Here is a 25,576-nt window from a genome sequence, read left to right on the forward strand (position 1 = left end):
AGTTAGAACAATGCGCGCAATGAATTAGATCATTGGATTTATATTATATACTGTGCTATAGTTTCAACCCGGCGGTGCTTAATTTGTCACTAAACTCAAATAAAATAATTTAGCATTGCGTGCAACATTTTTTTTTCTATTGCACGTTAGTTAATACTTTTTAGATTAATTTAAAAAAAAACCGTTAAAGTAGTCTAATTATAATGTTAATAATAACCTTGTGAAACACTGAACGAACAATCCAAATCTGTTTGGTAAAAATGTATGCAATCATTATGATAAAAAAAATGGTGCTTGTTCATTTTTAAAACTGTCAAAATATTTATAAATTTAATGTAAACGTATTTACCATCTTAATACACAAGACCAATTTTAAAACAATATCTGTTGAGACGGTGAAATTAATTTATTAAAAATTGATAATACTCGATAAGATCTGCCATTTTAATAAAAACTAAAATACAAAATTAAATAGAGTAACTGAAATGTTTAAATCGAAAACTATCATTTTTAATTATTATTTTACTTATCAACACAAGTAATTGCGGTCATACGATCAACATTTTTATAATAACGTGTTACAGAAGTTTAATCATTAATTTTTTTTATTGAGCGTGCCATTAATTATATATTTATATGTTGCCTGTGCGTAAAAGTGGACCGATTTTAAAAGTTGTAATATTGTACAATAGTATTGACGAGACGGGTTAAGTAATTACTTATAAGTCCAAGACAACAGCTATGACAAAATCTTACCCCTCAGTTCGAGTTCAAAACTCTACCGCACTCTGAAACTGCCTCGTTATCACATGAATACTTGTACGTGTAAAGTATTATGGCATTTCGTTTTTTCTTATTGTTATAAAAACTGTGTAAGAACCTAAAGTTGCTGTCGAGCGTTTTTCTTGAACACAACTTGAATGACAACAACAATTTATCAGCCCAATAATTCGCGACATACATAAAAACATTAGCACACATCACAGCCGTACAATATTATTAATTAATTCCTGAGGGAACAAGTTCGCACAAACTCACTGATATGTACTAAAAGTTTACACTCTACACGATTAACACACGGCTACACATTGTGCAACATAACGGCGAAACAGTATAAACTTAAGAAAACTAGTCCGGCCACTGCGATACGATAAGTCGCAAGAAACAAAAATAATCTAAAACGTGCCAAGTCCGTCTCGAATGCTAAAATTCAATAGCAATATAATATTATGGCGGAAAACGTTGTATCAAAATATAATCGTTGATATTTTTCGCACAACAATTTTTCTTGACTATCATGTCTTGAGAATATCAAATTTTAAGTCAACAAATTTTGTACATTTTTTTACTCTTTCCGAAAGTTATAGGCTTTTTGATGTACTTTGGAGTTGAACATTTCGTGAGATTCTCTCACGAAAAATCAAAGGTTTAACCTTTGATATCAGACTGTGATATAAACATTACACATACACTTTTGGGCGTTATAAAATAAAACAATTTGCTATTCGCCGGAAAATGTCCAGGGAGAAAAATATCCTGTTATCTTCTTCTACTGCCGGCGCTTATTGTTCTATTATAAAGTTTAGTTACAAGTTGGACCGATGTCATCCGACCCATTCGTGTTCACACCCACGTGTCACGTACTCGATTGTTCTTGAAATTAATTTAACTGTCTGCTTCTGTTTAGCATTTAGGAGTGTATTGTACGAATACCGTAGTAGGTATTAGATATTTGATATTGATGATATTCATCCGTTTCGATTAAATTTTGTCGGTTAGAATGTGTTCTGCTTTTGATGACAACATCATAATAATGAGCTATGAGGCCCGGTGAATACCACGCATAAGCATTCAGGGTATTTGACAAGTGCGAACATTAAAAGGATTTCACCGACGACGTTGACAGCAAACGGCAAACGCCATACCTTGTATATTATATTTTCTCGTTTCCGGTGTTACGTTATCTTATTTCGTTGAACATACCGGTCATTTCTGAGTCAATGTACATGTTATATTATATTCACACAGGTATTCTAAACAGGTGAATAAAATATGTGTGTATATTCACTTGTTTAAAAAAACGTGATCTCAATTTTTCACAATTTTTTTTGTTTTCAACCCCCTCTCAACTTAATTGTTATGTGAATAAACGACAAAAAGTATTATGTTAATACTTAATAGTTTAAAATTAACAAAGAATACTAAGAAATATATTTTTTTTTGCTAAGATTTGTAAAATTTAAGTGCAATACAATTTAAACTTGGTATATTATTTAAGTGAGACAATATAAATAAATAATATTGAGAAAACGCATCAAGCATTAACATCCAACATAGAATACATACTATACAAAAGTTTAAGGAATAAATAAAATACATAAAGAAGGAGAAATAAACAAAAATACATAACTATAACATCAAACGTCAACGACGTAGTTGAACGGTTGTAAGGCGATACCGCCGGCGTCCAATCTTCGTCGGCAGAATCGCCGACGGGACGAGAAACGGTGACCGTAGACGATGGTGATCGCTACTATTGCGCCGATGACAGCGACGACGGCCAGCAAGGAAATGTAAACCGAATAAGAGGCCCATAGGTTGGTGAACGGTCGGGCGTCCACAATCTGTGAACGATGATCAACCAAAGGCAGCTCGGGCAGCGGCAGAACCGTCGAAGCGTCTTGCGTCAACCCGCCAGTCGACTCGTAGAATATGAACATATTTACTACGTTGCTCTTGGACGGCCGTACGCGCTGCTTTTTGTCGCACTTCCTTTTGTTCTTATTGCGCCGCCGTCCGCAAGTGACCTTGTCCGCAGCAAGTTTTACCGGACGTTGCTTCGTCGACGACACCAGCTCTACCGAGCGTCCCTCATGTCTTCCCTTGAAGATGTCACTAACGTCCGTGACCGGCTGAATCATAGTTGTCCACTCAAACTCCAGCGGTGCCGAATCACCGTTCATGACATCGAAAGCGATAACGATTAACGCCAAAGCACACATATCAAACAAACACATTTTGTACAAAGTCAAATTACAAAAGTAAAATAATACAAGAACTTAAACGAATTGCCGTTTGTTAATATGCTTTTTGTTTTTTGAACACGTTATGTTGGTTGCTATCGGTAATTTAACACTTAACAGTTTATAGCAACATAATAATTTAAGAAATAGACTCGGTATAAATTATAAGAATTACCGACTATGGCTCTGCCCATGAAATGTCTAAAGGTCAATCTGTATTGTATAATTTTTAAAAAATTGTCATTAAAGGGCTAAGTGTGTAAAAAAAAGTGATTTAAATTTAACCAGGTTGATAGCGCTGTTGTCAAGTTGAATATTTCAACCATTTCTTCAGTCGACTTCATTCAGATCGCTTTTCCACCCTCAAAACGCAGTATATTGATCACGTTTCACTGTAGAGCCGTTTTGAAAATGAGAGATAAATAATATTATAGTAAATGTAACGACATTGTATTGATTATCAACATAAATATCAATAATTGATATAATCGAAAAGCTTTTAAACAACACACTTGTTTCAATTAACCGTTGTTGAACTATATAATACTATACCTAATAATTAAAATGGAAAACAAGGATGTTATTTAACCGTGTAACATGATACACCAATACATTGTGATAATCCATTCAATACTACTACTACAAACATTTTGTTATCATATTAATATTATTGTTATGAACGATTCGAATTTCGTGTGTTTACACTGGTTATTGCATTTTGGTGTCGTCGCTAACGGCATTTATCACTGTTAAACGGTCTTTTACAGTTTGACAGTTATTACATTTGTTTTGGATTATTAATTAATTTACCTTTTTTTTTTTGTTTGGCGAGTCTGTGCTCGACAAATAGGTAATTAAACGTAGTCCGTATTTCAAAAACATACTAATATATAATATATTATACGGAAATAAATAAACCAAAAGTATCCACTATTGTGTTATTACTATAATGTCTGTCGCAACAATGAGTACTTCAAAAAAAAAAAAAAAATCTATATGTTTTTGCGAATATTTTTTTTCAAAATATGCCATTTTTATAACTCATGTGCCGTTTAATAAAAAAAAAAACCACTACTTATATCTCGTCCGTTGCTTTTGTCGATTTGGCTCAAGCTCTTCTCCATATTATATTGTAATGTGCATTGCTATTCAGCATTGGCGTTTGTGAATTTTTTTGTAATTGTGTGTGTGTGTGTGGAGGTTTTCTTTTGTGCCTTTGAATACCGCATAATTGTCTACGGAGAAAAATGATGATGGAGAACCGCATTATAACCGCCAAATGTAAAAAAAAAAATATATGTATATTATTCAGTGGCTGAAACGTAAGTATATAACATATCTTAGAAGAGCTACAGCACTCGAGATAGTTGCATTCGACGTATCGGACTCGTTCATATTTGAATAATAATAATATATTTTATAGATTTTTTTTTTTTTTTTTGCGCATCGTTTAGAATACATTTTAATGACGAACGTTCTTTTGTGTGTTGGTTGTTGTGCCGAAGACACGAGCCGAAATCCGGGGTTGACTTTGCCGGTTAATCTCGGGGCGAACCGCACTCGTATTAGCTACTCGTATATACTTAGCATTTGGTCGTTCAATAGACGACATTAGAGAGGCGACCCAGCCGACAACAAGCACGTCAAATCACCCGACCATTCATCATTGATCATAGTATATAATAATCAGATCACAACACAGAATAGAAAACGTGTGGGATTCGACCGCCAAACCGTTCACTGTAATAAGCCACATCGAAATATTGAAAATATCAATTGCGCCGATGTACATAATATATATTATAATTTACCATATTCTTTTTAATATTATTATGTAGAATAAACCGCGGACAAAAGATCCGTTCATCATTATAAATCGGCTTCGCACAAGATAAAATATTATTATTATCATCCGAGTACGGTCTGATGTGCAAACGACAGCATTAAATCAAGGGCGGCCAGAGGTAAAAACTCAGGGGCAAGTCGTCTATGATTTTGGAATGGATTTTACAATTTAGGAACGTTGGATAAATATTTTTTAACCGGCATAGAAGCTAGCGGGGAGAGTTGTCCTCCACCCACCCCGACTGGCGGGCGCTCTTGACAATAACTGATAATCTGACCCAACGAAAAATTTAACCCGAGAACTAAGCAGACAGAGAACGGGTCGTTTTTCTTTTTAATATGTAATTTATTTTTTATTGTTGACATTCAATAAGGTTTAGAGGAAGGCCCAAAATATGTCAGAAACAGTTTAAAAGTAGTATATGCGGACAATTGTGTGAGCAAAGGTTGTCGAAGACTTTGGGTGGGTAGGGCGTTCTGAGCTGAGGTAAAAAAAGGAAATAGGAAAAAAAAACTAAAAGTTTTAATCATTAAAGTGATGTTGTATACTATAGTTTTTTTCCATATAAACGTGTAATATATCTTACTAAAACCATAAAATTTATTACTCCCTTTATTCGGTTTTTTCAGGGTTGAAGAACTTTCTATAGAATTAATATGTTTCTTAGCCAGTGATTTTACCTATACGCTATAAAGAGATTTCATACTACACTGATTGTTAGTTATTCGACCAGCCCTACTTTTATATTATCTTCCTCTGTTTACGGGTTTTTTAATGAAAAATTCCGAAACCTTATGAATATAATATTAATAAAGTCTCAAATCAATAAAAAAAATAAAACAACAATTAGTGCAATGATTGGAAAATTTATAAAACATTATACAAAGTGTAAAGTCAAAGAAAAACAAAAAACGGATAATAATTATTATTCCAAACTGATTTTCAATAGTTAATGGAATTTCATTGAGGGTTAAATGGGGTAATTGTGAACGAACAAATTTTTAATTTATAAGTAATGAATATTTCTTAACTATACGATCGTATTGCACAATACTTTATTTAATAAAACACAAATATTATTAATTTTTTCTATCAAACAAATTTCATAACGTTTGTCCAAGAAATTTCAAAACTAGATTGAAAGAACACATAGCCGAAGTAAGATTAAATAAAAACACATTTCTAATTCAAGTTTCACTTAACATGTTTTAGAAACTAGACATAATGTTATTATTTTTAGCTATTTAATTTGTATACGTGTATTTTATATCTACGTTAACAGAGTCTGTTGAATTTATTATTGTGATGAAACACCGAAACTAGTAGTTACCGCAATACAAACATTCTTAACGCTCTATACTTATGTTTTTACATAATATTTATCACACAAAAATTGTCTTCTTTATTCGACTGACGCTTTAAATCATGTCGATGGTAATAGTCAAATATGAATATGGTTAAGTATATTATATGGCAACCCGTCAGGAAGACATGACGCTTGTAATCCTGCGAGATCAGTGCTCACGTATAAGTTATACTACAAAATTATTAATACTATAATACTGCACCGCCTGTGTTTACCTGCGTGCTTTTGCGAAAATTGTATTTTGATTTGAAGACTAAAGTCTTGAAACGAAAACGACTCCTAAAAACACCTAAAGAGCTTTGCAAACAGTTTGCCGGCGTCTAAAGGAAAAATAACAATACTTTCGCTCCAATGTTCGAGAACGTACTTCTTAATGTATAAGACGGTTTTGGCAAAAAGATCTTCAATCCCGTATCTGATACACATATTAAGATGATTGTGCGCCATTATACTATTATCATAGTATCTTAGGTAGGCATAGAGAGTATTGAAATCAACGAGCTATTGCCTTTTGTTCTCCGGCTGGGCTGTGTATATATATATATATATATATATATATATATATATATATATTATAAATATAAGGGAAAACTGAACGCAACGACTGCCAAACTACAAGCATAGTATTGCTATATAGTGTTTATATTAATAGCCATCATGCCATCCTGACGTTGTGTCACGTCGCCCTAAATCCTTCTCAAACGATGTAACGGAATATGAAAAGAAAATATATTATTGTCATATTTCACACGACTCGCTAACGCAGTCATTATGCCGAGCTAAACTAAACACATTAGGAAGGTGTTAAATATATTTTACTAGACGGTTCCAACTGCTAACGGCAAGTATTTGGTCAATATAAATGGAAACTAATACACACATACGCGTGTAGTGACTTTTAAGACTTTTTGAAAGAGCTTGATGTTAACCTAACAACATTTACCTATCAAATTCTGCCATCCTACCGCAGACTTACTGTTGTTAGAACTTTAAGTAAACCGACTGTATAAATATATTCTATAGATAATAAGGTACATCAATGAAAGTTTGTTTGGTTTTTAAATAATATAATATTATCCATTTAAACAGAAAAGGAATGACTTTTAATCCGTACAACGTTCATGCATTTACCATATTGTATCATTAAAAAAGAAACTGTATTAAATTGTTTATTTTTTGAACAGTTTTAACAGTAATTACATAAAGTTCTAATTTGCCGACATGGGTGAAATGAAAACTAGACGTTAGATGAGATACAGCAAAAAAATATGTGTAATAAAAAATTTTTCTGACTTCTTTTCCCATCTAGTTCTCATTTTGTCTAAGTTTCCCATTCACACAATCGACCGACCGCCGTTTAATTGCTTTTACAAAAACGTAAAGGTTGTTTTTTTGTAACGCTGGTATTTTACTTTTAGCTTTGCAAATGAAGCATCAAGTATTACACACAAAGTAATCCATTAAAAAAGGCGTGGATTTCTTGAGTAAATAAATAAAGGCGTTTGCCGATTACCGAGAAATGTATTACTTATGTATAACATTATAAAAGTGCCACAACAATAAATTTCTTTTTAAAACACGAAGCGCTAGCGCATTGAAAGAGTTTTGTGCAAAAAAAATATGTATATGTCAGCACTTTACACATTTTGAATGGACTTTGAGAACCAGCGTTCAACAATACATTTATTTAGTGAATGTCTGATATTACTTGCAATAAAATAATTGCAAACGATTTCTTATTTTCAAAACATATTCATACATATTAAAGAAACCCAGCAACGTTACATTTAGTTTTCTTGATAATATTTTGTCAGTAAAAAAAAAAATTACACTAGTGAAAAAAAAATGTACTGTAAATTGCAAATTAATGATAAAAAAAAATAAATACTTTCTTCCGTTTTCAAACTATCCGTCACTATATTATTACACTTTCTTGTGAATTTTGAGTTTTATATTTATTGTTTTGATCTTCTATATAATTGTCTATTTTCTTCATTGCTGTACACTCAATAATAATTGTATTAATCGTTTAAGCTCATGTTTCATTCTGTATTCAGCCACCGTGTCGTTAATTCGAATCTTTTGTTCAATTCTAGTCGCAGACTGGCTTAGTAACTATATGGGAATCATAAATATGAATTTTTTTATTGGCAACTTCGTCGGACGATTTATGTTTCTGTGATTCCCAATTCAATCTCCTTCGAATCCGAGTACCATATGGAAGTGACCGTAAACCGGTGTTTTTATTTTAACTGTTGACGTTAACAAGTATTATAACTTTAACAACCTTACTTAACCGATTTTACTGCGTACCACATCCGCGGGTGTTATTGGCGTGTGCCGCACTTAAACCTTATATAATGGAAAACCCGCAGAATGATGGTTTCGAGCTGTTGACCCGGCCACTCGATTGTTGTACAAAAATCTAGAAAACACAATATTATCCCTTTCCGGTGCAGACAAATACTTATCATGCTCATCAGGACCCTAAGCATATAAGTACGATGATTTCAACGGGAATGAAAAATCAGGTTGACAATACAATTCCATGACAACTGACAACGCATACCAGTTTAGCTGGAAAACATTCTGGAGTCTGGATAGATACCAGAAGCGGTGTACTATAATATCATCATACAACCGGTAGTATGTTATTATATTATTATAAAGTACACTACCGTTAAATTCCTAACTCTAACTATGTAACATTGTTATTATACGATGACGTACACTACTTGTAACAGTCATAGTTTTCAACCCGCGACGAATGCCAAATTAACCTGGCCCGTTCACAGAGCGAGCTTGGATAAGCACCGCCATAGGTAACCGTTTATAGGACGTTAAGTGCTTTTAAGTAGAGTCTAATAACACGGCCAGTTATACCGGTAGGCAGATTATTCTTGTTAGTCGGCATGTGCCGCTCAGAGCTGCACTCCGCTGTGTAACAATCATAATATTATAACATGTAGTAGCGGTAAAATGTTTGGAAAAATATATATTACATAGTTTAGCGCTACCGCGTCATACCCGCGGGTTTGGACCGAAGTCGGTGGCCCGTATCCGTAGGAAAGCACCTGCCCAATGATCCCGCCGTCATTCGGATTCGAGCCGAGCAGTTTTGTCTTGGACCGTTAACGCTGTATACTTACAGTCGGCAAGATCCTAGTGTGTGGATAGGAAGCGCGCCATAAGTACCTTCGTCACGCTGCTCGAAAATCAATGTCCGATGACTTTGTGAAAACAAATAATCACCAAACCACCGAATACGACAAACAGTACAGTTTCAACAGCAACAAATAATAACTCAACCATGTATAACCGTGCAGTTGTGTCCACGTGGCGAGCATGCGAACTGTATTGGTGCAAATATAAAAAAAAAAATAACAATAAAAAAACTAATCTAGGGATTCGGAAACAAAATATGTCAGTTAGTGTATAAATATGAACTGCAGGCCTGAAAGTCAAACACTTGTACAATTTTTTTTCAAATATACCTCACCCTAAGTTTGCTGACTTTTAAATAATTTATTATTTCACGGATAATTATTTTCTTTAACGGTTCGTTGGTAAAATCAGATGTGTATGTGTTTTTTAAACTATTTATGATTTTCAAATTGATTGATTAATAATAAAATGAGCGCTAATTCGGTCCACACATTGATGTAATATATTTTAAAAATATAATAATTGTAACTATACGTCTTTCCGATAGTGTAAAAATATTTTTTCGACGGGAATCAAATAGTAATAACACTACATGTTTTAAAAATATTTCCTTAACGTTAAAATACCATTTAAATAATTAGCAACTATTGTTAAAACAGCGTTGCAAATGTTCATTATATTCACTTATTTAAGTCGACGTATAAATCAAGTCTTGAGTACAATACTTATTTCCAGACCAATTTTTTTTTGTATCCAAACTAAGAAAAATTAATTAACGTTGTCTCAGTAAATAAAATATTTAAAAAATGTCAAGCGTAATAGTTTTATTACTATTACACAATAATTAACTACGCGATAAACTAACGACGTTTAAAGCGAAATTATTATTATTTTTTTTTTTTTTACAAATTGTAAAGTATTACATTTTAGTGACTTATATAACATTATAATTACAAATCACGTCCTTTAATTCGGAAAGAAAACGTGACGCATAATTAGATGTCTATGTCCTTTCGCAAGTAAAAAAACAAAACCCTACAAAAACTGTCAGTTGTTTCCTTTTTATAAATCTTTTTAACTACCACGTGCTTCAATTTTTTTGTTTAAAATTCACAAGGCACAAAAAAGCACACGAGAGCATCACAGTAAATTTATGGACAAGGTTGTCACCATTATGTTTTTTTATTAGTTTTACAATTTATAAAATTACCTGAACAATTTTTTTTTTTAATTTGAGTAATTTTTGCCTTTAACAAAAAATGTCAGCCAAATATGAGTTAAAATTATGAAGTGATGTACAGACAAGTAAATTTAATGTCGAATATTTATTTAAATGGACGCTTACCGGGCAACGGGTCTGCCGGAATGGGACGTGGGCTACTACTAACAGAGTAGATTAGATTAAGTTAGCTAACAGGTCACTTAGTCAATTAGGTAGTGAAACCTAAAACAGGTACTTGTATTCAAAGTGTTGACCGGTTACGGAAACACAGCCTAATGGCGTAATAAAAAATATCTTGAGACAGTCAAGCATCGTTAAGTTTAACCTATAATATTACACTATACTTAATTTTTTAAGATAAACTGGTGAGAATGGACATCATAATGTATTCGAAAAACCTTAACTCATTTTACGACGACTTGCCTTCGAATGGCCATCAATTACTCTACTTTATTATTATTTGTCATCATTCCAATCTGCGGTATAGAGGCCAATGTTTCATATTATTTTCCTTTGAAAATTAACTATGATTGCGATTGCCACAAGACGCCACATACGCCTTAATTCTTGTTATAGCAAAACTCGACCTGTACTTTTCTAGTGTTCGTTACGACCCTTCTCGTTCTCGACAACTAGATACTTTTACTTTGTGATTTGTCGTCGGTTATAATATAATATATGTGTACAATATTGATGCTTTGATCATAAAATGATTTATGAAAACTAATGGGAGTGAGTCGTCTTGTTCATCTTATCAAATCGTTTGATATGACTTTTACATAAATCTTAACTATAATTTAAACAACAAGACGTACGAATTATAATATTATTGGGTGTACATTTTCATAACTGGTATATTTAGAATTTAAATCAGGTTATTGAACCTGATTATTAACCACCTAACGATTTAAGCAATTCGTCTATGATGTAAGAACAACATATCGGTAACGAGATGCGCAGTTAACGATATTTAGGTCAATATTATTATTATTTCGGTCATTTATGTTTAGCGTAAATCTATGTAATCTATGTACAGCTTCTGAGTAGAGGTTGATCCATTTAACGTAAGACAACACCCGTTTCTCTGATAATAATTACAATTTTGCAGGTTCTATTTTTTTGGAGACATTTTTCAGAAAATTTTTCTTATCATAAAAAGTTAACTATATACATCTCTTAAGGTTTTTCCAAAATTGACAGATTTCTAGAAAATTCCAACAAATGAAAATATTTAGTAATTTTGTAATATTGTAAAATACATTAGTCTTTGCACCATATATGTTCAGGGCGATTATGTTAGATATCATCAAAGAAACGTACGAAGGCCCGTTAATATTGTTAAGAAGAGCGGCTAATACGGTGTGGGTCCCGCATAGAGGAAAACGAGAAAAATTATCTAATTATTGCCCTCGGCCGCTCTGTTGATAAGATTTTAAACATTTTTCACTAGGCTCCTTGTAATCACATTAAGTCTGTCTGTAGCTTGACGCAATGTACTATACCGCGGCATTAAGATGAAAAAACATGATCTTGTTGGTGTGACCTTTCCCTTGCAACGCGGGTAAGTAATATGTAATGGTTTTTATGAAGCACAAAATAAATGTAATGATTTCGGGTATACGCCGGGGTGAAACGGTAAAATATTATTTTAAGAAGCTTTATTCAGTTCATATAATATTATGAGTGTATAGGTTGCAAACAAAACCGCTTACGACATCTAAACAAAATGAACTCGTTATAATAATAGTGTAGTTTTGTTTGGACAATCACAATATTGTATGTTTAATATACAATATTGCCATAGAGTAATCTTTTAATTTGAACGTACGAGTACATAAGCTGTCTGTATAATAATAATAATAATTGATTCACGAGGTACAAAACGCGTACACAGAGCAGAAAGCCCAAAATAAATATTACATTCTCAAGGCTACCGTATTGTAGTCTCTATTGTATAGTATTCCGAACAGAGAAACGATTGATATACATCTGTAGTCACCGTATGGTGTTTATAGTCAATGCGATGCCCCTCGGCGGGCAAATATTGATATATTTTTTTGTTAATTCAAAAAACGAAAATCTTTTCATAGACGTTACCAGCTACCTACATTTGAATCAAACGTTTATCTCTAAAAAACGTCGACGCAAAATGATTTAAACAAAATTTAAATGCAAAACGATTCGATGAAAAAATCTAACTACCAAATACACGTGTAACCTATTTTCTTTTTAATCACACTAACTCTGCGTTGGAGTTTATTTTACAACGGATTAATTATTTGAAATTACCGGTCTGTTTTTTTTTTCATTTTTGGCACTAACCCGATACCTACCCCAACAGCATATACACTCATCGCCGCTTAATTAATATTCATTTGTTGTCCGTACCGCAAGAGTTTAACGGCCGCTGTCTTCTAAAAAGGCATCGCTATTCAAACACTTCATATTATGTATAAGAGCCCTAAATGACGGGACTAATGTGTTACATTTAACATAAAACGGTATGCACGCCGTTCAGCATTAATCGCGGGCGGTTTTCAAAAGCAAACAACCGCTTGATGTTTGACTATTCGCCCGATGAATTATTATGGTCCAAAGTGTGATGACAAGAAAATATTTTTAAGGTTATCATATGACAGATTTTGAAGTATGCCGCATCGTCGTAAAAGTTAAAAAGTAACCGACAGTATTTGAATTTGTTTAAAAAATCCAAACACACACTCTTGCCGATTTACGGGTGAAACAATTATCCATAAAAATGTATATTATCTTGGCGCAAATATGTTTAGTAAAATATTAAAAAGCCAAATGGAAATGTCTATTGAAGAACTTAGATAGAGCCAAGAAAGATTATAAAAAAAAAGACTACGGTGGGTACTACTAACAAAAATAAATAAACAGTTAACTTTTTCGATAAAACAATAAAGGTAAAACCGAGTGAAAATACTTTCAATCGATTTAATAAAACCTTAGATAAGTTCTACATAGACCATTAAAATATTAATTAAACATTTTTAAAGAATCTGCGTGAGCGTACTATATGGTAATAAAATAAATCAGCTTAATGCTTGTACTAGTAAATTCTAGTTAGAACAAAAAAAAAATGCTTCATGGCTTACAGACTTGTTGTTGGTTTATTGTTTATTCACTAAATATTTTTGCCATTAAAGAATTAACATTTATCCTTGGCGTAAATTGTTTTTGTCAGACTAATAAAAACTCCGTGGTCGTACTATAATTAGCATTTTAAAGAACATTGAATCACATTTGTAATCAGACAAATATAAACACAGTTTTTTTAATAAAGCAATTGACAAAACATTTTGTATTTTAACCATTAATACCTATTGAATGATTATAAGATGTTAATTCATTACATAACTAAAAAAAAAAATGTTTTGTTAATAATAAATAGGTATGTAATAATAAAATTAAAAAAAAAAAAGATAGAGAGTAGTGGTGGTATAAATTTAATTTATAGTATTGCTCCTTCTGATATATATAAAACAAGCTTTCAAGTAATAATAATACAATTTATAGTTATTATTAACTAAAAGCTTAAAACTATTTTACACTGTAGACACCTTCCTTTAAAAACTAGTTACCTATTCAAAATTATTAATAAACTTAAATATATTTATTAATAAAAAATAGACTAATGCACTCGAACATTACAAGCTATTATTTTAAACGCTTTTATAGCATACATAACAAAAAAAGCTACATTGTATATTATATGCACCTTATCATGTTACAAGGGTAGGTGTATTTTTAATTGCATGCTACTAAACATATTTTGTTTACATTTGTTTTATTGCTGGGGCCATTTTTTTTGTTCTTTGCTCAGAATAAAAACAATTACAATTATTAAAACTATTATTTAAAAAACATTATACAATACTACTTCTCGACCATGTTATTTGTTTACAGACTAAAAAAAATACTTCAAAACTGCAATCCCGCTATGAAACGTTATTATAATATTTTGCAGCAAGTACAATAAAAAACGGACTTTTAGGTACTGTTGTAATACAATATTATGTATTATTATTTGATTAGAGTAAATTTAATGATTAATGTTCCGACAATAATTATAATATTTTACTATAACGGCCGCACCCATTTGTATGAGGCTGAGGTGAAGGAAGAAGAAGAAGAAAATTTTACTGAAACGCTATGTTGACCACAACCTATCAAAATACCTTCTAGGTAACAACAATGGGGCACTCGCACTGGTTCCTTAGCCGATATACTTTACTGGTAGTCTGGTAATAAACGTGTAGAACGCGAATAGCGTCGTAACTTAAAAAAAAAAAATGTTTGTCATAGTCTCCCAAGTCGTAGGTCAACAGCAGCTATTCTGACCACATGCCGAGCTTGTCAGTAAAAAGTAATCACTTATATAAAGTTGTTGTTTGGCTTCTCCCTTCCTGCGTGATATTATGGTGTAATAGAAAAGTGAAAGAGAAAAAAAATGGACCGCGAAAACTACAAAAGGGAAGTCTGGCTAACAGAGAACATATATTTTTATATGAATGTCAAGCCGCGGTCGAGTCGAATAAAAGTCACGTGCCTTTTGTATAATTTTCGGTATAAATCAAGTTTATTATTTTCCCCTTTTTTTTTTTCTATCAACAGCTGATTTACAATCTCGAACGGCTTGTTCGTAGTAAAATAATGGCACAATAAAATATCCTATTATGATGTTATACTTTGGTGTATTATTATGGTGTTTTGAGATTTAGTGTAACGACAGCTGCTGCAGTCGACATAACGTACAAACGTACAGCTTTATGTGCGCGTTGAGCGAAATTGTAAATTTTGATTTCATAGTAGTTTGGAAAAGAAAAAAATGAAATTTTCTCCACTTCACGGAAAATAGATCACGCGGATGTATGCTTTTGTGCCATTCCCACCGCCGGCTGGTGTTCGTATTTATTACCTTCCGGCCCTTCCACAGTACCTCCCCTTCACACTGTCTAAAATTGCCTCCCTCTCTCCTCTTCTCGCTCCATATAAAATCGCCTCCTCTACAATTTTTTCCACTGATCTCTTGTCATCTTTCCCTTACCAACATCCGTGATCAGCTGTTTCTCACCACTGTCGGGAAAACGGTAGCGGGATATTTATGAAGCTACCCTAAAACATATCCATGTTAAAGTGATCTCTGGCGCAAACAGATTACGGCTGCGGTAAGAGGAAGGACTTAAGTTCTTACTTATCGGGCAAACGGTACTGAGTCGAATGGATGGATGCCTTTATCCGGGTGTGGTCGGGCTCTTTGACATTCAAACAACAACGACATTATTATAGCTTTCCGCGGACAGTTGGACGTCTTAGCGACTCTAATCCGACTATACATAAACGTTCAATTGAGGTGTATGTGTGTGTGTTACTAGGTGGTTTCGTTTGGATTCGTTGGTGTGTCGCACGTGCCGATTGTATAAAAAAAAAATCTATTTTTTAAGAGCGAAGACCCCCGAGATTGCAATTGTAACCGATAAAAATGAAATTAAAAGGATTACATTATATCGACCCAGATACGGCGAGAAGCAATGAAAAATCGGATTGGATTAAATAGTGAAACGAATTCGGTCAGAAATGGGAAACATTCCGCAGACACTGGTCGTGACGCGGTGACGGTATTTCAATTGAATTTAATAAATATATATATATATTTTTTTATCATTTTTATCGTGAGCTCGTTTAGAACTTTTTTTTTAATCTTAGTTTTTTGTTACGGCGGTTACAGTTGACGGGAGAAAAACAATATTAATAAAATAATACCCATAAAACAATTACTGTCGGCCGGCCGAAGACCGTGGAAAACGAACGAGGGATTCCCTATAGTCCAGCTATACGTGGCCACAACTAGGGATGGTTACAAAGTGTATCCGAACTTGTTTGAATATTTCCATTTGGCACCCAACAGTCAATCCAAACCTTGGTTTTAGTGTAACATGGCAATTGACATCTAGTACTTAACTTTCACAGAGTCAGTTGCGCCCTGGTATGACTTTTGGTAGTTTCTACCAAAACTCTATTTGATCGTGCACCGCATTTTAAGCGTAGGTACAATAGTCACAAATGCCGAAGTGAAGTTATGGAGTTTACTCTGCGTGTGAGCTTACTTACATTTCACAGAGACCCTCTCGGGCTTATTCTCCTCTCCAGCCTTCCGCGTCCCGGGTGGTCCTCGCGTGCCGTTGGAAATTCTGAACTTGACCTCCGCCGGGATTACAAAGTTTTCCTCGGCTGTCATAATTATTATACAAACGCAAACACTTAGCCGCTGCCCTCTCCCCCCCCCCCAGTCAGGGCCGGTTCAAATCCGGGTTGAAACAGATTCGTTTTGTACACATACATACATACATACACAGGTACAAGGTGCGTTAAACTATTTTCGTTTTTATCAACGTGCCAACGTCACGTATGCCTTCTCACGTACTCGTTTAATCACTGGCATTAGCTCTGGACCGAGAAGGTTCGTGTGAGTACCGTGTGAGTTAAGGATTTCGTGGAGAAAACGGGTTGTATATAAGGTCGGTGGTTGTTTTTTTTTTTGATCTGGACGCTTCAAATTAAATATTATTATTCTGTAAGCGCGGAAATCTACCCGGCTAGAATGAGCTGCGTTTGTTTGCTTTGACATTCCGTGTTATTTTTGTATCATCTCGGGGCGGTAGATCGTCTTCATGTCCGGCTAGTAGCGGTAGTGACATAACTCAGGGTATACCTATATATTATATTTTGCTTTCTGGGTTAACCCCCCAGATGGGTGTTTGTCCGGGTAAACAATCAACCAAGCCGATCAGCGCCGGCCACATGTATACGTGTACCTAATAACGTGGTTGTGCGTCACGCCACGATCAGTCATCGACTCCTATTAACATCATAGCATGGGTATTGTGCCGAATAACACCAGACCGTTGATTTCCCTGTGGTACCGGACAAGGGGCACGCTCTAGGGTTCGAGGACTCGCTGAAAAAACTAAATATTATATACATTGTATTCGATTAATGGTTACCGCCAGTGTAATATAATAAAAACTGCGGTTTTATATGGGAGATGTAGAAAATTAATCCAACGCTAATACACCGGCTACGACGGACGTGGGTAACGGAGTTCACAGCACCCGGTACGGACACGACGGAATTACCATAGTATATGTGTACTACGACTTAATAATAATTGTTATTTCCTTTGACGAATGAATCAAGTCCAATGTCGCGTACGACTTATACGAAAGTGACCGTGGCGGTCAAAACCATTTTTCGATATTGCATGAAAATCAAGATTGATTTCAGACATTTAATTTTACGTACAGGGTTTTACATATTTCTATTATATTCTACGAAACAATTGTTTTTTAACTACAAAAGGTTCAATGAAAATGACGACTAACCTTTTTCGTATATTAATTAATTTTTGTGTCACAAAATAGTCTACACTCTGCCTCTCCACCCGCCTAAACGAAGCTAATAAATTACAATGTATTTGATCGAAACACATTTTAAACTAGTTATTGTTTTCATCGAATTTGTACAACATGGCTAATAAACTTTTAAAATTTACCTACAACTACTATTTATTTTTTAACTTGGAACGAAAAAAAATGTGCGTGGACTTTTATATTAAACAATTAAAAACTATACTATTAAATATCAGTGTGGATTTATGTTCTATACGTTATTAAGTGAGCATTTCAATTTAATTTCAACTTAATATGGAATTTTATCTTAAAGTTTCCTTGACAGCATCTGGTCCTATCTACAAACAACGCAGCTTTTTTGTATTCGTTTCGAAGCATGGAAGCTAACCTACAAACCGTTTGACCGTTTTTCACGAGACGTGCATATTAATAGCAATACTTGAATGGAACGAATTTATTTAAACGAACAAAACACATTTTTGGCAATGCACACTGAATACATTTTCAAGAAAATTGATTTTTTTCGATTACAAAAAAAGGTATTTTGAGAAAATAATATTAAGTTTTTTTATAAGAAGTTTAAATGTTTAGAATTAGTCGTATAATATGTATTATAAAAAACAGTACGTCGCTATATATCACAATATAACTATGCTTCAAATGCAAAAAAACTATAAAAAAAAATAATTACCATTAGCTAATTCCCAACATTGAAGATAAAATATCAATTTGAAGAATGTATTTTCAATACTGCTTAACCAGTCAATTAAGTATTGAATTAATATATTTTTAACTTATAACTTTAGCAAGCAATAATTATTACATTCTACGTAATACAATAGAAGACATTTCTTTTTTTGAGATTTTTGAGTATTTGACCCAACGTGCTGAATACTAGATAAAATATATTCAAATTATATCATATTATAGAAGTTTACTAAGGATGAGTAAAAATTAACAGGCGTTCTGAAGTCAATCTGTCCGCGCTATTATGAAATATAAACTTTTGTAATTGAACGTTTAAGTTTTATAGAGAACCTTAGTCGTTTGTTTCGCCAAATAACCTAACTCGACGTAATTTGTTCTCCGTCTACCTTTACTTGAAAATTTAAACGTCAATTAACAATGTTTTATAATCTTAAAAGTTAAGTGTAATAGGTTTATGAAAACAACCATGGAGGTATTATTAACGCGGATAAAAACCGTTTCAGCTTAATTAAAAACGAGCAAAAATATATCGTTATAGTCTTTTAAGTTTGAAATATACTTCAAGGAATTATTTTTAAGAAAACAACAATAGATATTATCATTTTGCGGAAAAACGTTTAATTTTCTTAAAAACATATCCTCTTGAAACCCTATACGCAGTTATTATACATTTAATAATCTCAAACGTCTCATTGTTTGAATTGAGCTACACAAATCAAACATTAAAAACGCATACTTATACTATTGTAAAAGCTGTACTGCATTTGATAAATATTACTCTTGTATAGTAGAAATAAAAAATGTTCGATGAAAGTTGAAACGTCAACGATTAATGACTTCAAGATTTTTCTATGAAAGTTGATAACTAGAATTTTATTATAAATTATATAATATAATATATGTATACAGTAAAGGTTATAATCTAAACAAGTAGCTGGAGTCTAGAGATATAACATACTGCGTATTATATTAATTGTTTTATGTTATTTGGTTATAATATGCGCAATTGTATCCAAGCGCATTAGTTGAATATTCATTAGTAAAACTATTTTTTATTACCCCCCAAAGCTTAATTATGGGATTTCATTGTGTTCTGCTGCGCAGTTATTTTTACTACATTTTGATTTTAATTTCTGGGATAATTACTTATTCAAACCGCCGCCATTAAACCGTACGGTTTTATAGATGTACACAAACGTTTAATTTGTCTTTTAAAACTGTCTTCAGAGAAGTGTGTATTGCTCGAATTTGTTTTCCCAGTCGGAGAAATGCTACTAACAATTTAAAGGAAACTTTTTTTTTGTTCTCGAACCGTATTCAATTTATAGTTTATTGGCAAGACAATAGGAAACCAAAATGGACAATTTGCTGATCAATCGCAACACACAGACATATTATGTACGTTGTGCACAATTTACATTGTTTGTTAGCTGTACAAATTTGCACTTAATACGGTAATGTTAAATTTATCACAAGCACATAAACTAGTTTATATGGGATGAGCAAACCGCATTACAGTCGTTTGCCGGTCGACTTTTGTTTTTAATCAAATATAGTTATGATTATTTTCATCTGTTTTCCAACCGTCACATCCGTCTTCGATAAAACTGTTGTATTTTTCGCGCTTAACTTGTATACTTAATGAATAACATAATGTGTATCGACATCTTAGTACAACAGACAGGGCTAGACGATAATCCAACCCAGTGATCGACAATAATATATTATTGTTAGTACACAATGGTGTATGCGGTTCGGATATTGTGTTTTATGAAAAAAAATTAATATAGTTTTATGATTAATTCAACGCGAATTCTGAACGGATTAAATACAAGAAAAATTACTTTATAATCCCCGTTGTTGTCCGTTGACAAGGGGAAAAAAAGTAAAATACTAAATGCAAGAAAACGTCAAGTCCGTTGACAGCTTTATCCCGACACCGAGGCGTCGAAACCAAATGAATCCGGAATTAAATATTTTCAGATAGGCTGTGCTAAGCTCTGTCAGAAGAATTTTGTATACATTTTATTGTTAGGGTTGTATATTGAAAAAAAAATTACATAAAACGTCACCCGTGAACCTGTCGATATAATACATATTGTGTTATTATTGCAACTAACATTGAATCGATAACCGTCAACCTACAGGACCGTCTTAATGTATTACTAATCTGGTGTAAGACCTTCAAAAAGCACAGGAGTTTTAGTTTTAGCCTATGTCGTTGTTGTACAAGCTAACGTGATGGCCACATAGATTATGTCAAGCAAACTACAACAAGCATACCAGCGCCTTTCGATGTTGTTCCTTATACTAAAAAAAAAATCTGCAATACATAAAAAAATGTTCACTATTAATGCATAAGCAAATCCTACGTCCACTACCATTGCCTACGCTTGCCCTATTTTGGAACAGTTGCGCACCTACACACTTGGAAAAAAATCAAACCTTTCAAAATAAGGTGTTAAAAACAATAGCTAACGCTCCCTGATTCGAACGGAATACAAATTTACATAAAGACTTCCAGTTAAAAACATTCATGACCACATATTATAAGCGCCCCGGTGCGAAAAATTGCATAGCACAAAATCAACAGGTTCAATTAACTTCAATCTAGACATACATGCACATCGACCAATCCAACGACGGTGTTATAGGCGAACCAACCGTATTATAAAAGTATTATCGTTTTGGACTTTCAATACCAGGACAGACGTTACAAATCCGCCGGACCGTTTGAAGAACACATTAATATTTCACCGGCTGCCGCTGTATCAAAACGACCGTCTTACTTGGATTATATGCGAAGCAAGTGTAACTTGTTTTGCCGAGAGTATTTACAACTATGTCACGTGCTTAGACGTATACTATGTATGTGTGTGTGTATGTATAGGACTTACCGTTGTCCGGTGATTGAAACGGGGAAATAATTCATTTAACGTTGCCCGATAGAATCCGTAGGTACTGACATGTTCTCGGAAAGTAATTGTATGTAGTGTTGCATTCGATAAAACAGCGAGACACTATATTTTAATATTTGAACGTCTATCGAAATCCATCTGAATTAGTCTCGAATGTTGATCAGTATCAAATAAGAAATGTAAATATATTATTCAGAAATAGTGAAATAATTGCGAGTAGCGCAAATGTCGTTTGTGTTCAGAATTTGTATCAATGGCAAAATGTTCCTTGAAATAAAAATCGTTCATTCGTTTGGGGGTTGGGGGGAGGGGGCAAAGTGGTAAATAACAACACCAAACGATAGTTTGCAACCGATAGACGGCAAAATATAAAACTCATAAAATTGCAATTATCGTTCGACCGTGGAAAACCAACACAGTTTTGTAACAATATTACATATCAAATCAATAAAAGTCCTCTAAGGACGTTGGTAATGTTTGTGGTTTTTCTTTTTATGATTACTCTTTTCTGTATCCGGTAATAATGATTGTGTGGTACATGAAATATATATAAGTGTTTAAATTAAAATGTTCAAAAACAACATTATATGTTGTTTATCAATCAAAACTCCATATTATTATGCTAACCGAATACAGTATTGTGGACATTTACTAATCAAATATATTATTTTACGTTGTATTCAATGGGACTTTAAAATAATTATTTCTATTTTAATTATTATAATACGTTTTTTATTTTATTACCTATATATTTTGTTGTTCCTACTTGGATGTAATTCTTCTTTATGTCCTCTCTATCTCGATAATTCATTGATAATTTGTCACCAAGCAAAATTAAGGTGAAGAATTAAAAGTTACCATATGAAATTTTTTTTTTGCTCTAAGAACATTATCATTTAATGGTGTAAATTCCATAACGGGTTTTTTTTAAACAATGCAAAATATTTAAATTAAATAACCGAGTAAACTATCTGTAACTGAACAGACTTTGCATTTTGGCTGTTCAGTGCTAAATGTGAAATGTGTCGCCCTTCTAGTGCTTTCATTTTAACGCCTACTCTATTTCCTCTTACCGAAAAGGGTATCTAGCGTTTTGATTTATTTCCCTCGAGTCAACGACACGTTTATGCGTTTAACACGCAATATTTCTGAACGAATGTTGACTTGACACTTGCAAAGTATAATTTTTATGACTACCATATATATGGTGTATTGTTTCTATGTTTACATAGTAAACCGCACGAAACGTGCTTGGAATTTTATTGGGGGAGGAATTTTTTGAAGCCTTTCTTTTGCCACAATGTAGACATTTAACGGTTTATTTGGGTCTGTTGCACAAGCCGTACTCTCTAATATAGCTCCATACATTATTATGGTAAAGGCTAATTTTTTTTATTTTATACCGCACGCCCTTGCGATAAAACAATGTTCTTATAATTAATTGTTTGACTCTTGTATTTTGCTTTTTAGATTAAACAGATTAAATCGAAGGAGAAAAAACCATGAAATCCGTAACAATCTTGTCGCTGCTCCTCATCTCCGCCGTCGTATCGTCCGCACCCACTTACTCGGACTATGAAAGTAAGCACATTAACACATAACACCTAAGACCACACGTTAGCTGTTGTGATTGTTGCCCGTAATATGCTCTTATTCGCCTTTATAGAAATCTATCACAGCTAGCTGATTCACCGGGTACGACTTACAAAAGTCACAAATATTTGCATGTGTAATCAATTGCAAAGAATAGAAATTCTTAAGCAAAAAAAAAAAAATGCAATTAATTTTAAAAAAATTTCACCAAAACGGTTATCTAACGCGCGTAGGGTAGAAAATATCATAATTGAATCGATCCGTTTGTAATCAGCTTCCAAACTAGGTGGGCACTTACTAAAAAAATGTAGTTTGACGGCGCCCACAGAAAATAATGTAATAGAAAACCAGTATTTGTATTCACAGTATCGTCCTGTACGCCCAATGTAAAATACTATAGGAAATCAAAAATGGGACAACTGCCGAAATTTGAACAAACAAAAAATTGTTAGTTTTAATATCTATGAGTACTATAATCGTGTATAACAATACAAATTGCATTAAAAGTATCCGATTGGTTTTACTGACTATTAGGTCATACATTGCTAACCCACAATAAAAAAGAACTGGTTTAATCAATACCAATATACATTATTTATTAACCCATTATATTTTCTTGCATATTATAAATAACACTTACGACATTTTTTTTTTTTTGTACAATACTCATAATAGAAGCGAAAATCCGTTTTATATAATCAACATTGTATTTACTAAATTCTACTTTGCTTTGGTCTTGACTTTCAGAAGAAAAAAGTTGTTTAATGAATAAATAAAAATTTCTCTTGCATTTCTTGCCAAGAAACTGTTTTGTAGACATATCGACAGTAATCGCCACATACTATGTATTTGCATAATATATACAAATTTATCAATCGCAACAAACAATTTAAATGAAACAATTTTAAAAATAATTAAAATATATAATAAAATGGGATTTAAACTATTTATAAGAAAAAGGCCTTAAAGTAAATAAAAAAAAAACGGATTCTTAAATTGCTAATTTGCCCAACTCTTTTAATTGCCATTTTAGACCAGACAAAAATCGTTTTCAGTTGTGATCTATTAAATTGAAATTCCCATCAATATCTTTTTCTGGTCATTCTTATTCACTGCCCATATTATGCCCTGCTTAAAAGTGAGGCAAATTTCAACCATCAAGTAAAGGCTAATTATGACCCGTTCGATTAATTTGAAATATGCAGTGGGGTCAGTCTTTTTTTTTTGTTAAGTATTTCGGGAGTTCGGTTTAGGTATCTTACTTAAATCTCGGCTACATAATACACTAACGACAGGTACGTTGGACGGGTTGTGTGTGTGAAAATGAAATTATCGGATTTAAAGATGAAACTAACCGAACGTCAGCGCGTGACTAGGCGAAACGGGTGATATGACAATACTCTTGTTTGCACACTTATTTTTAACTTGACTGTCAGTTTAGTCACTTTTAGACGGTCAAACTTTTCGTCACGGTTCGACTGAAAAGTCTACAACAGCTATAGACTCGCTTATTTTGCAATCTTAAAACGGATTGTGCGTGCAAAAATAATTTCAATAAAACACCATTCGTTTTCGGTAGATTAAAGCTCCCGAGTGAATATATTATTATTATAAGACCTCGATGCACTTAAATGTGTGTGTGTTTTTTTTTCTTCTACCGTGAGATTGTACCCCTGACCTGAATAGCATTGTTCGGCGCACGTTTTTCGTACGCGCTTATTGTTATCTGCGATTTTTCCCGACCGGCCACTCGAACCGCTCGAGACACTCGACGACACTTTTGTTTTCCCCTCCGAACGAACCCGGCGATTTTCCATAATAAACAATAATGACACTGTGAACAGTCACAACAAACCAATAGACAGACTTGTGTTTGATGATGTGTATTCTTTTATATTCATGTTTCACTGACATAAATATTATTATTATAACGGCGGGACTGTCGTCCGGACGGAAACATAGTATGTGTATCTACCCGCCAACCTAGCCCACATCTTTCCCTAGGGATTAAATTCATAATAATTATTGATGTATAATATCGTTAGGGCGTTTATGACTTGGGCAATCCGTTCACCGGTGGACCTTTGCGTATAGTACCATCTAACTTAAAACTTGTTTTAGACGCCAGAGAATTGTACGATCTGCTAATGCAAAGGGAACTGTTGGAGTCGGTCGCCAATCCTCTACTGGAAGCCGCCGCCGCCCAGCACCGCATGGTCCGCAAAAATCAGAGGTCGCCTTCGCTTAGACTCCGGTTCGGACGCCGAAGCGATCCGGCTCTCTACCAGGTAAAAATAAATAA

The 25,576-nt window shown here is 33.4% G+C and overlaps 1 protein-coding gene across 1 annotated transcript in view; it reads left to right on the top strand.

Annotated features, from left to right (window-relative positions):
• The window catches only part of LOC126834579 (short neuropeptide F), a 37,410-nt gene that overhangs the window by 6,206 nt on the left and 5,628 nt on the right, over positions 1–25,576 (top strand). The window contains exons 2-3 of the mRNA XM_050566608.1: positions 23,152–23,262; positions 25,396–25,562. Of these exons, the coding sequence (XP_050422565.1) occupies positions 23,184–23,262; positions 25,396–25,562 (246 nt within the window). The 5' untranslated portion in view covers positions 23,152–23,183. The remainder of the gene's footprint in view (positions 1–23,151; positions 23,263–25,395; positions 25,563–25,576) is intronic.

Source organism: Adelges cooleyi, unplaced genomic scaffold (assembly GCF_023614345.1).
Source record: "Adelges cooleyi isolate 19-005CV unplaced genomic scaffold, UGA_ACOO_1.1 ACOO_flye_CR_arks_rails_tigmint_CR_PRNA_21, whole genome shotgun sequence".
NCBI lineage: Eukaryota > Metazoa > Arthropoda > Insecta > Hemiptera > Adelgidae > Adelges > Adelges cooleyi.